At 36.0% G+C, this 11,792-nt stretch overlaps 1 protein-coding gene across 1 annotated transcript; it reads left to right on the forward strand.

The window, feature by feature from the left end:
* The first annotated feature begins 5,995 nt into the window (after positions 1–5,995).
* On the forward strand, positions 5,996–10,784 carry LOC307143885 (uncharacterized protein). Its single transcript, XM_079845704.1, has 5 exons — positions 5,996–6,520; positions 7,115–7,197; positions 7,680–7,973; positions 8,070–8,111; positions 8,464–10,784. The coding sequence occupies exons 2-5, from the start codon at positions 7,125–7,127 to the stop codon at positions 8,679–8,681; spliced, it is 627 nt and encodes a 208-aa protein (XP_079701830.1). The 5' UTR covers positions 5,996–6,520; positions 7,115–7,124; the 3' UTR covers positions 8,682–10,784.
* The last annotated feature ends 1,008 nt before the right edge of the window (positions 10,785–11,792 follow it).

The following is an 11,792-nucleotide window of genomic DNA, read 5'->3' on the forward strand; positions in this document are numbered from 1 at the left end:
CAACGTGTCGTGTAAGTTACCTCGAATTGTGCCAATAGAAAAAGCTTGTAACTAGGGTAGGTAGATAATAGGTAAATAGGTAGATAATATACTATCTTTACATAAATAGCTACTATTCTCTTAAAACTATAATTTCGTTATTTTTACTAACCCAAATAATGATTCATCCGCTAGTTTGCACGTGAGGGGGAAAATAGGTTCCTTCCACTTAAGAGTTGAGCTCTTTTTATTTTAATATAACTCTTTACATAAATTCTATTTTCTACTTTTTAAAAAATTACTTCGTTATTTTACTAACCCAGTGTTTTGTATGTGAATGCTGTTTGACGTGAATATTACCACAGGAGTGAAGCACAAAGCTTAGCCTAGAAAGGATATAATGGTCAGAGAGCACTTTTTCATTCTGTTTTGCGATCTGGATCTGGATCACTCGACTTTCCGTGAATTTTATCCCAATGGACATGGACATCTAGTTTCTTTTCCCAAATCTTCACTCGCGTCGCACCCATGTTAACAGGGGATTATAAAACGTTTCTTCCTTTCGTTTGCTTATAATTAAGTCTATTATAACTATTCACATCCTTTACTGTGGTAAAGTATAAAAAACACTGTAGGACGAATACCTTATTACTTCAAATTTTATTTAACACAGTTTGTTATTAAACTTGGTAAGGCGCGTCAAGTTTGGTTTATTTGAATAGCGCATTTCACACACACACACACACGCGCGCGCGCGCCGGTGATTTTAGTTTCGTTTTCTCTGGCAGTGAATAATCAAAGATTGCCTAAATGTCTTGACCCCGTGGAAGATAAAATCCGCTCTTCAGACCTTTTACAACAAGTGTTGCTTTGCAACATCAGTAGAACATATGAAGACGAAGATATTCGAGAAGGTGTCTATCCAGCTTGTGTCCCATTCCTCTCAAAACGCAGAGCGGTAGGCCTATATGACGCATCTTTGCGGGGAAATAGTATGAATCAAATATTTTTCTAACTAATATTTAATTCTCTTATATTCTTGAGGTTACCATTATTTACTGAAAATCGTTTAAATGTTTTATAGGCTGTGTTGTTTCACTGACGGAAGTGCTTAAATAAACAGGCATTATGGATGTTTCAGCCTCAAATGATTTCAAAATGTAGGCTATATATATATATATATATATATCTGGCATAGACTACAGTATTTAAAATTGCATATGCATTAGTTACATTCTCAATTTAATTTACAGATCAATCCCTGCTAAGTTTTTAGTTTAACTAATACTAGAAGAGGATTTGTGTGTGTCGGCACTCACAACAGACTCGCAACGGGGGCGTGGCATCACGATGGTTGCGCTCCATCGTGATGTCGGTCAGCCATCCATCGGCACAACCCTACTTGTAACTGCGCAGAAATGGCCGAAGGCACTTCTTCGGTGACGGGAGAGGAAGCGGAGCACTTGGTTAACAAGAAGGGTGGTTCAGCTGTTTGGACTTATTTTGGATTCGCGAAGAACGACGTGGAGCAAAAGAGTGCTAAATGTAAAATATGTCGACGTGCCGTGGCCAGATCCAGAGGAAACACTACCAATCTATACCAGCATCTTAAAAATGTTGGTGTTTTATAGTAAAAAACCTTTAATGTAGCACTCTGACACAGTTTCTGATTTTGCACTTTCTTATCTTGCAGAAGGCTGGATAAGGTGTTGTTTTTAATTGTCATTGTCATTTATTTTAAAATGTCTGCAATATAACAGTTTCATGTTCAGTAAATTGCAGTGGACTACAGAATAATTTTTTTTTTCTAATTGTAAATCTAAATCTAATAAGAATTCATTTTCTATTTTTCAGTGTTTAAGATTGTTAAATTTAAAAACAAAATAAATGACCAAGTGGTTAAGTTAATTTCCATTTTTCGTCTTTTTCTTTGGTATTTAGGTTCAGGTATTTAATAATCACGAAGCATCAAACAATCTCATTACCTCAATCACTATGTATGTAGTTTATTTAACCCTCTGTGCCGTAAAAGTAACAACATATTTTATTCATAATTTTAGGTTTTATGCACTTAAAAGTATCGAACGCAAAAATCGAAAATCGCACCGCAATCGCAATATTTGTCAGAAAAACCGCAATTAGGTTTTTTCTCAAAATCGTGCAGCCCTAATGGGGGCATTGATGTTTCCTTGGCTGTTAGCCTGCTCTACTCTATGTATCAAATCTACAATGTTGCTTACCCAAAGTGCCTGAGAAAGACTGTCATTTTTGGAGGTTTTTGTTTTTAAAAGGAGTGGACCTGTCCCTGTTTGTGTGAAAAGAGTTTATAATTCCCTGTAGTACAGATCTGTCTTCTGCTATTCCTCTTACAATTAAAGGGATAGTTCACTTTAAAATCTAGCATATCTTTAATAATTTCATTTGCACTGTTTTCATTTGGAGTGGATTGTTTATTTATGTAGAGTCTGTGTTATGCTCATTTCTGGTTTATTGTAGAGTCTGTGTTATGCTCATTTCTGGTTTATTGTAGAGTCTGTGTTATGCTCATTTCTGGTTTATTGTAGAGTCTGTGTTATGCTCATTTCTGGTTTATTGTAGAGTTTCTGCTATTTTCACATTTTAAAATTGTGCAATTTTAACTCGATTCATGAAATGTATGTATTAAATGGATATATTGCTTCCATGTGGCACAATGTATGAAGGCAATAAAAAAATTAAATAAATCAAATTCCTGGATTTTCTTTGTATGTTTGTTTATTATGGGGTCATAAAGAACCATTTCATAAATGGTTCTACAAAGAACCTAATAAAGCGACATGAAGAACTTATATAGGTTCTTTAAAGAACCCTTGAATAGGGTTCTTTGCAGCACTGAAAAAGGTTCTTTATGGCACCAAGAAACAGATAGGTTCTTCAAAGAACCTTACAGTGAAGGGTTCTTTGGGGAACCAAAAAAGGTTCTTCTATGGCATCGCTGTGAAATACCCTTTTTGGTTCTTCATGGCACCTTTATTTCTAAGAGTGTATGTGGCGTGTTTGCTGACTGTATTGTGATTTGAGATTAAACTTAAATACATTTGGCTCGTTGAAACGTGGAAGTCTCTGGTCCCTTAATTGTGTATGTAGCATCAAAAGTGTTTTTAAAGGCAGATGTTACAAGTTGATCCGGGTAAGTGTTCATTGTCACACGACGGCTTTCTTCTTCCACAAAGGAAGTTTGTCGTCATGGCATATGTTTCCAGGCAGACTGTTAAAGAATTAGTTAGCTTTTAAATAAACTTTTGCTGATAATTTACTCACCCCCATGTCATCCAAGATGTTCATGTCTTTCTTTCTGCAGTCGAAAAGAAATGAAGGTTTTGGATGAAAACAGTCCAGGGTTTTTCTCCATATAATAGACTTCAGTGGGCTTCAAACGGTTCAAGGTCCAAATGACAGTTTCAGTGCAGCTTCAAAGGGCTTTAAACGATACGAGACGATGAATAAGGGTCTTATCTAGCAAAACGATCAGTTTCTGCGAGAAACTGAGTAGTATTTATGCTATTATTTTACCTCTTAACAGAGGAACGTGAGGTCAAATTAGATCGTTGTCATAGATATATCGATAGCAGATGCCTCATTCTACTGATCTGTGCAGTCGCTAATGAGGCATCTACATATACATCTATGACCACGATCTAATTTGACATCACTTGCCGAAACGAGTTCTGCAAGTGTATGTGTTTGTTCTCGGTCATGAGTGGAAACTGCAGGCGGTGAGTGAAACTGCATCAAATATCTGTGTTTTGTTAGCAATTGGCGTGTAAGTCCATATAATGTGAACAACACTAACATATAGTGAATCGAAACAAAGTTCCTTGATTATTACGCAGGAATGAGAGTATAGTTCCTATCCATATCGGCCTAGCAAATCACAACTTTTCATTTTCCGTCGGTCTTCGTACACGATGTAACTACAGAAGAGTCCAGTTTTAAATAGGAAAAATATCAAAACTCTTTGGTCATTTTTGAGCGAGATGCTAACGGTCTAATCAGATTCAATGATCTATGCTAAGCTATGCTAAAAGTGCTACCGCCAGACCCAGAGATCGACTGAATGGATCCAAAAACGGTAAAACTCAACTGTTTAACTCTAGGGGAGACGGAAAATGAGCCTATTTTCAAAAATAGTGGCGTGTTCCTTTAAGTCACACTAGACTTTGAGCATGCTAAATTTCTTTGGACACTGCAACAGTCGTGAAATGACGTCACTCTCTAGAGCGTCTTTTTTATAAACATGAATCCAACATATAACAAATAGTAATACACTCAAAATGTAAAAAAAAAACAAAAAAAACAATCTACTTGACTTTACTGAAAAAATATTGTTCTTTTAATTCAGCCAAAAGGTCACACCATGACATATCGATCTTCTACTGGTCACACGAAATTCGCAACTTTTCGCATGAGCTTGCGTTTGAATAGAAATTAAAGATGGAATGAAAGTGCAGTGTGACTGCCCCTTTTTTGAAACGACATGAGGGTAAGTAACTAATGACTGAATTTTCATTTTTGGGTGAGCTATCCCTCAATTCACTCAGAGGCTACTTATTAATTATTTTGTATCAGGTATGTTTTCACTGTTGTATTATTTTCTCGTTTAATGTAATTTTTCTTAAATCGATTTACGTTTCATGCTCCTTTTTGGCCCTCCACAAATCTTTACTACGCAGAATAAAGTGTCTCATAACTAGGGTTGCCAACTTCTGGAAAAGAAAATAAGGGACAAGCGTGGTTCTTTATAGGAAAATAAGGGACCGAATAAGGGACACTCAAAATATTTGTACTGTACCACACATTGTATGTCATTTCAGTACCTGCAGTTAAGTGTGTGTATAAAAGGCTCCCAGACACACACATTTGGGTTATTCCGTGTCAAAATCAACCAAATTTCATAAACTTTCCCAGCTCAAATTTTCGATTTTGTTAATTTTGTTTCTAAAGAAAGACTAACATAAATGAAGAAAAAAGACAAAAATATTAAATGTAATGGATGTATATTTACTGAGTAATTCAATATTTCGCAGTGGGAGTCACAATGACAATTTTCACAGGAGGGTAAAATGGCTTTAGATAGATGGCAGCATCATTATTAGTAAATTCTGTTGACTTTAGGGATCTTTGTTGCATTATATGCCAACGGCAACCGTTCAAACATGGCAAAAAGAACCTCTTGTGTTTTTTTGATCAAAGTGTGCACACCTGTAACTCATTTTGAAAATACCTTAATATCCTTTTAGATTCTAATTCTTAAAATGCTTTTTACTTTTGGTTTCTTAATTTTTAAGGCCCAATAATTTACAGAGATACAGGGATCTCAATGTGGCTCCATGAGTAAATTGGTACACATTTTCAATGGTCACACATTTTCTGAACAACATGTTGAAACTTGAAATGTATCTTTTTTTTCTATCAACACAATTGAACATTCCTGTTGGAGTGCCATCAATACTATTTTTCCTCATATCGTGCCTGTAACTCTAAAAGTATTTAATATATCTCAATATCCTGCAATATTCTCATTCTTAATAAACTACTTTTGTAACCTTAATTTTAAAGGCCCTGGGTCAGTCCCATAGACATAATGTGGCTCCATGCTCAAATATATTCATATTTATTTTCTACACCAAAGGATATTAAATATCATCAACCTCTATTCAAAATGATAAACTTAAAAGGTTTGTCAGGAAGATAGGCTATACATAGATGGCATGAATTTTTTTTTAGACAATGTATTTTTTTAAACATTGGTAAAAATGTTAACTAAATGTTGTTGCAACCATGTATGATTAGGCCTAAATGAAAATGTATTTTTCAATTAGAGAGAACTTAGAGGACTGCTTTTGGTGCTTGAGACTTTATATTTGTTATTTTGTGTTTCAATAATGAGTTTATAGCGTAGCCTACGCTACACTTTATTTAACAACATTAACTGAATACTGAAAGACAACTTCCTTTTTTGATCACGTCTTCCCTCAGGGAAGTATGTTTGTTTTCTTGCATGGCTGATTGTTGGACTCATGAACAATATTTGCATCCGCCCAAACTGATTTGACGAAATCAAAATGCCAACGGTGAAAGGGATTTGCCGTTAGCGCGAGCCACTCGCTATGAAGCGGGAGCCACCGGCATAAGATTCTCCTGGGTCTAAAGCCTTCCGCGTACGGCTGTTCGCAAATCAAGCGATGATTGGAATTATGAATTCTCAATTTGCGTATGCCTGAACACGGGACAAACTGCTTTCAAACGGAACGGCTTTCAAACGGAACGCTTCTCTGGTGCCTTAAACACGGGACGATTCCGTAGCCTAGGGAACGTTTGCCAACCTACTCATAACTGGAGTCGCTGGCCGCGCGCTTGTTTACAACAACCGCACTGACTGCTGGATTGAATGAACGGCTGTGTGAGAGTCATATTGAAAGTGAAAGTTTGACAGTTGATCTTGTTAATGACTCGTGTGCGCTGTAGAGAGTCTCAGACGCTGACGACACACAGACCTGAGGTGAGCTATATCTCTAACTCTCTCTCAACAGGAAAATAATCTCCTTTATATTTACTAATCCATAACCAGACACAGGAAAATCTTAAATGCATGCACGCTGTTCTTGTGTTATGTGATTTACACATTTTGCAGATATTTCAAACATGTCTAATAGCCTAGACAACTTTTCTGTTTCTGTGCGTGTGTGTGATATTTTGTCTGATTAATGTCGCGGTTTGTTTTTGCGTTCAGCCAGTGAAGACAATGCCATAGAAATCGTTTTATTTCATCACGTTCAATTTCTGTTTCGGCTCTGTAGATTCAGAAGCAATATTATCATGAATGGATGAATTTCGTTGTGTTCTCTCTGTGCTTTATTGTAATTTTATTATTTATTGTAAATTAGTTCTTATTGTTTTTTGCACTCATGAGTCCCTTCAACACCTCCAAATGAATGCATGATTCATTATGTTTTGTGAAACCATGCACAATTTTTGATTGAAATCGATTTTTCTTTCAGTAAATCTATATCTACTGTTTAATCTCTAGCACTTCCTTATTAGTCCTACTTGGTTAAGTTTCACTTCTGATGAAATATTTTTTTTTCTATTGCAGAATCAGAGCCATGAATGCTGTAAATGCAGTCCCGCTGTTGATTCTGGTTTGGACTTTTACTGCTGTCTGTCAAGCTGATGATGGTGAGAGAATAAACTTCCCCTAGTGTGTGAGAGTTTTGAGGAAAGACTAAATCTAATATGATGAAGAAAAAGGTCAGATCTGATTAATAGATATAAAACACAAGTGGCTCTTTAAAAATATTTTGCAAGTGTATCCAGTTCAAGCACAAAATCATATTTTCAGTCGAGACTACAGGATCTTGTGTTTCTCTGATGCACATGATTAAAGAAACAGTCAGGATGTTGCACGCAGATACCGCGTGTGCATATTACTATTGAAAATATAAGCTATAATTCACAATAAATTATAAAATATGTGACCCTCTCAATATGATATTCAAAATCTAATGAACAAAAACACATAATGCTGTGGTTTTATTTATGAATATGTTCTCTAATGAAAGAGTCACTGTATGTGTATTATATGACTGATATGGAAACAGACACAAGAAGTCTGATATTATAAAAGTTTAATGAGATGTCAAAACATTGTTATTTTTCAGGTGTCAGTGTAATCTGTGGGGGTGTGACTGGAACTGTGGGAGAAAACATAACTCTCACCTGCAGCGTCTCTCTGGAGTGCACTGAAAGATGCATTAAAATGTATAAGTTTCAATACACTGAGAACTATAAAGACTCAGAAATCTGTAGACAAGAGTTTCCTCGTGACCCCTGTGAACAGAGAAACAGCTTCACATGCAGATTCATTCCAACTAAAGCAATGACAGAACAATTCACATTCTTTGTGCAAACACTGTGTGGTGGAAAATCATCAGAATTCACTGTGAGCATAACAGGTACTGTATATAATACTGCTGATTATAATTCAATACATGTTTGCAAATTACATTTATTTTTCAATCTACTAACATTGATTTAACCTCTGTTAACAGAGCCCACTAAACCTGAACGTCTCGAAGATCCTGGCAATGAAGGTATTATATATTCTATTATAGTTATTGATTAATGAGCTCCAGGTTACTAAACTGCTCTTTTGTCTCTTGTCAGAATATAATGTTAAAAGTCACCGGTGAATAAATTATTTTCAAGTTCAAGATCTAAGAAGGGAGATGATGTTTGATGATTGTTTCCAAATTGCGACACATCTCTCTAGATATTTAATTTTAGTTTTGAGTGATTTTAGAGATGATTAGACTTGTGTTAAGAAATCAGTTTGATCAGATTCTCAGCATCAGAAGTGTTTTGTGAAGTCTGTGTGGAGAATCTGACTGATAGGCTGAAGATGAGTTTATGAGTTAAACAATTCTGTTAATTCCACCTTTTCAGGTCCAAAAACAGCACAAGAAGTTAAAACAGTGGTGGTTCCTGGATCGAAGAAAACTTTCATCCCTGCAGTTGTGGGCTGTTTCTTCATCATCCTCATCATCATCACCCTACTGACAATCCTTTACAAAACTAAATCAAACCACCAAACCCAGGGGATTCCAGGGTTTCTGGGACACAGACATGATGAGGACAGCAACAGTCCAGTAGATATGATCTGATATCACTGACTGGATGAAAACATTGAGTTTTGTTTGACTTCTAATGTGAAGCTCAAAGACTCAAATTGTATAGGAATTAAATCTGTACACTGTATACATTACTCTCTGCTAAACCTTAAACTACTGATCTATATCACTCTGAGTGTAGTTATAAAAACTCTGTTTCTGTTTAATATTGATTTCTGTGAAATAATGGTTCATTATTGATCTTTTAGATCAGCATTTGGCTTTAATGAAGTGTGAACGTTAAGAAGTGATGCAGGAAAAACTCTGTTTAGTTTTGCTAAAGTAAGTCATATATAATGAATGAATAATGAACAATTTTGTATATGGTAATAGCTTAAGAGAGGAAATTATTTCACTTTTAATACTCTGTATACCTGCAATTTTGTACATGTCATTTTTATTATTTACAAAAAGGATAACACTTTCATTAATAAATATGTGTGATGCTCTCTAAAGAAGAATATCTGGAAACTTTTTTATTTACACATAATGATGGGTACGTTAGAGTAAACTAGTAAAGTGAAGGGTAGCCGCTCATGCAGAGATGATCTGAATTTATGCCTTATTTATTTAAGTTACATAAACTTGGCAGAAGTTTTTTATTCAAAGCGCTTTACATTTGATCAGTTCATGCATTCCCTGACAATTCAACCGATGATCTTGTCTAACCTTTACAGCCATACTCTTCCGTTTGAGCGATATTGTACTGTTCTGAGAAAGAAAACTGACTGATTTCAGACGTAAAACAAATAATGACATCTTCATGTCATCTTATTGTAAATGTTTATTGTGCATTTACTGATCAATATGAGTTTTTCACTGTCTGCTGATTGAAAGGGATGGTTCACCCAAAAATGAAAATTCTGTCATCATAAGCTTTCCTGTAGCTCAAGCAGTAGAGCATGGCACTAGCAATGCCAAGGCCATGGGTTCAACTCCCAGGGAAAGCAATAACTGACAAAATGTAAAATGTGTACCTTGAATGTAATGCAAGTCGCTTTGGATAAAAGCGTCTGCCAAATGCATAAATGTAAATTTATTCACCCTCAAGTTGTTCCAAACCTGTATGAGTTTCTTTGTTCTGCTGAACACAGAAGATATTTTGAAGAATGTTTGTAACCAAGCAGATAGAGCAACTATTGACTACCATAGTAGGGGGAAAAAAATACTATGGTAGTCAATGGTTGCTCTCTCTCTCTATTGCGGGGACTCTATTTCCGGTGATATCACAAAACAAAATGCACACAAACGTGTCCATGCTTTTAATATACAATCATTGAACATCTTTGATTTTAATGAAGGGAAAACTATTGAGGGTTGTCACCAGACCAAGCTAAATCTTTTAACCCTCAGAGCCCGACGGCATCGCCCACGACGTCACACGGCACCTCCGATAAATATCTATATTATTTCATGAAACTTTTATCGATTTTCTTACCGTTTTTTCCAGCAGAAAGCTAACGAGCTAGCCATCACGGGGGTGTCTTTGGTGTCTTTGTAGCCTTTACAGAAGGTTTTCTATCCAGCCTGGAACATGTGCATCTTTTTGGAGTTGTTCAGCAATAAATCAAAACGCTTACATCCAAGATAAATCCACTTGATGTCCATAATTTATACATTTTCCGTCATTTTTGCCGCTAGCGCGATGCTAGCTGCCATTTTGGATGAGGGTTTGACCAATGACAGGCTGATCCGTCATCCACGTTGGTGTGCGTCATTACGCATGAACCACAGCTCTTTTATTGTGGAGAGAGAGACGCACAGCTAGTGTTGAGGAGAGAGAGAGAGAGAGACGCGCTGCAGTTTTGAGTAGTTTTGTGGAGAAAGTTTGAGGAAAAAGTTTGAGGAGAAAGTTTGAGGAGAAGTTCCTGATAGGAACTGTTGTGAGGCTTGGCACCAGTAAATATCCAAAGTCCAAAGAGGCCAAAAGCGCCTGGACTTTTTTTGGAAAAATGTAAATAGTTTTGGTTCTGTTTAAGTTATCATGTTTATTCCTGAGTTCCAGGACTCTAAAGACTTGAACAAACTGTTTTCCAGAGGAAATATGCTTAGCTTTTATTTATTTGTGTGTGTTTTCAATAAATATTTGAGTGATTCAATTTCCGTTTTATGTTTTCATTTGTCTTTATGGTCCCATAACTTATTTTACATTCAGGTGACATCAATGCAACACAAATATACTGACAGAGCAACTTGTCTTGAAAAAAAAGAGGTGTGTCAATTGTCTGTGCACAACAGGGTTGATGTTTTACAAGCTTTTTTAGTAAATAACACCAGGCGGAAAATTAATTGTAAAAATACCCTTAGGTCTTAAAGATGGAACTTTAGTCTGGGGAGTCTGCTCTGTATTTTCTACTGCACAAGATCAACGGGCATAGTTCAAATGACTCTGCACGCAATTGGATTATCCTTCAACCAATCAGAGCAATGATCCGCTTCTCTCTCCGTCATTGTGTTAAACCCGCCAATAGCGCGCCAGGTGAATAAGCCAGTTCGTGATTGACCCGTGAACATTTGTAACAGAAGCAGGATAGAAATATGTACAGGTGTCCAGCCTGAGCTGCAGGGCGAAATCAAATTGCCGGCAGATCGGGCTGGAACCTGTAACCTTCGACACGGTTTACAAAAATTCTACCACCCACTAAGGAATTCAAATATTAACAGTGGATCCATGTATTTATTCACTAACGGGAAGAATCTCGAGACTAACAATATATTGTTTGGGACAAATAGTCCCAAAATTAGTATTTCCCAACTAGAATTAGACCTAGAACTTCTTTCACTGTTCTGTTTCTCCCCCACCCCAATGTTCAAGACATGATTACGGCCTTGATGTAGCTACACTACCAGTGGACTAGCCTACACAAAAATTTAGATATGCAGAATTATTTGTTTTATATCAATATTCTAATCAATATTTCAAACAATGTAAGTTTCATAAGACTGTATGAAAAACATTGAAAAAAAAGTATATTTAATTGTCTACTCAATCAAAAGATTAAACACAATTACAAACCAAGTATACTTTGAATACTTAATTATACTTAAAAGTATATCTCGATCAAAGGATTGAGTACAAGTATAGGCCAAATATATTTTTCTGTC

The sequence above is a fragment of the Gobio gobio genome (assembly GCF_949357685.1).
Source record: "Gobio gobio genome assembly, chromosome: 20".
NCBI lineage: Eukaryota > Metazoa > Chordata > Actinopteri > Cypriniformes > Gobionidae > Gobio > Gobio gobio.

Excerpts from the sequence above, each read along its gene's own strand:
- LOC307143885 (XM_079845704.1), top strand. The coding sequence starts at position 7,125 with ATGAATGCTGTAAATGCAGTCCCGCTGTTGATTCTGGTTTGGACTTTT. Across the intron at positions 7,198-7,679 it reads TGTCTGTCAAGCTGATGATG|GTGTCAGTGTAATCTGTGGG; the intron begins GTGAGAGAATAA and ends GTTATTTTTCAG. Across the intron at positions 8,112-8,463 it reads CGAAGATCCTGGCAATGAAG|GTCCAAAAACAGCACAAGAA; the intron begins GTATTATATATT and ends CCACCTTTTCAG.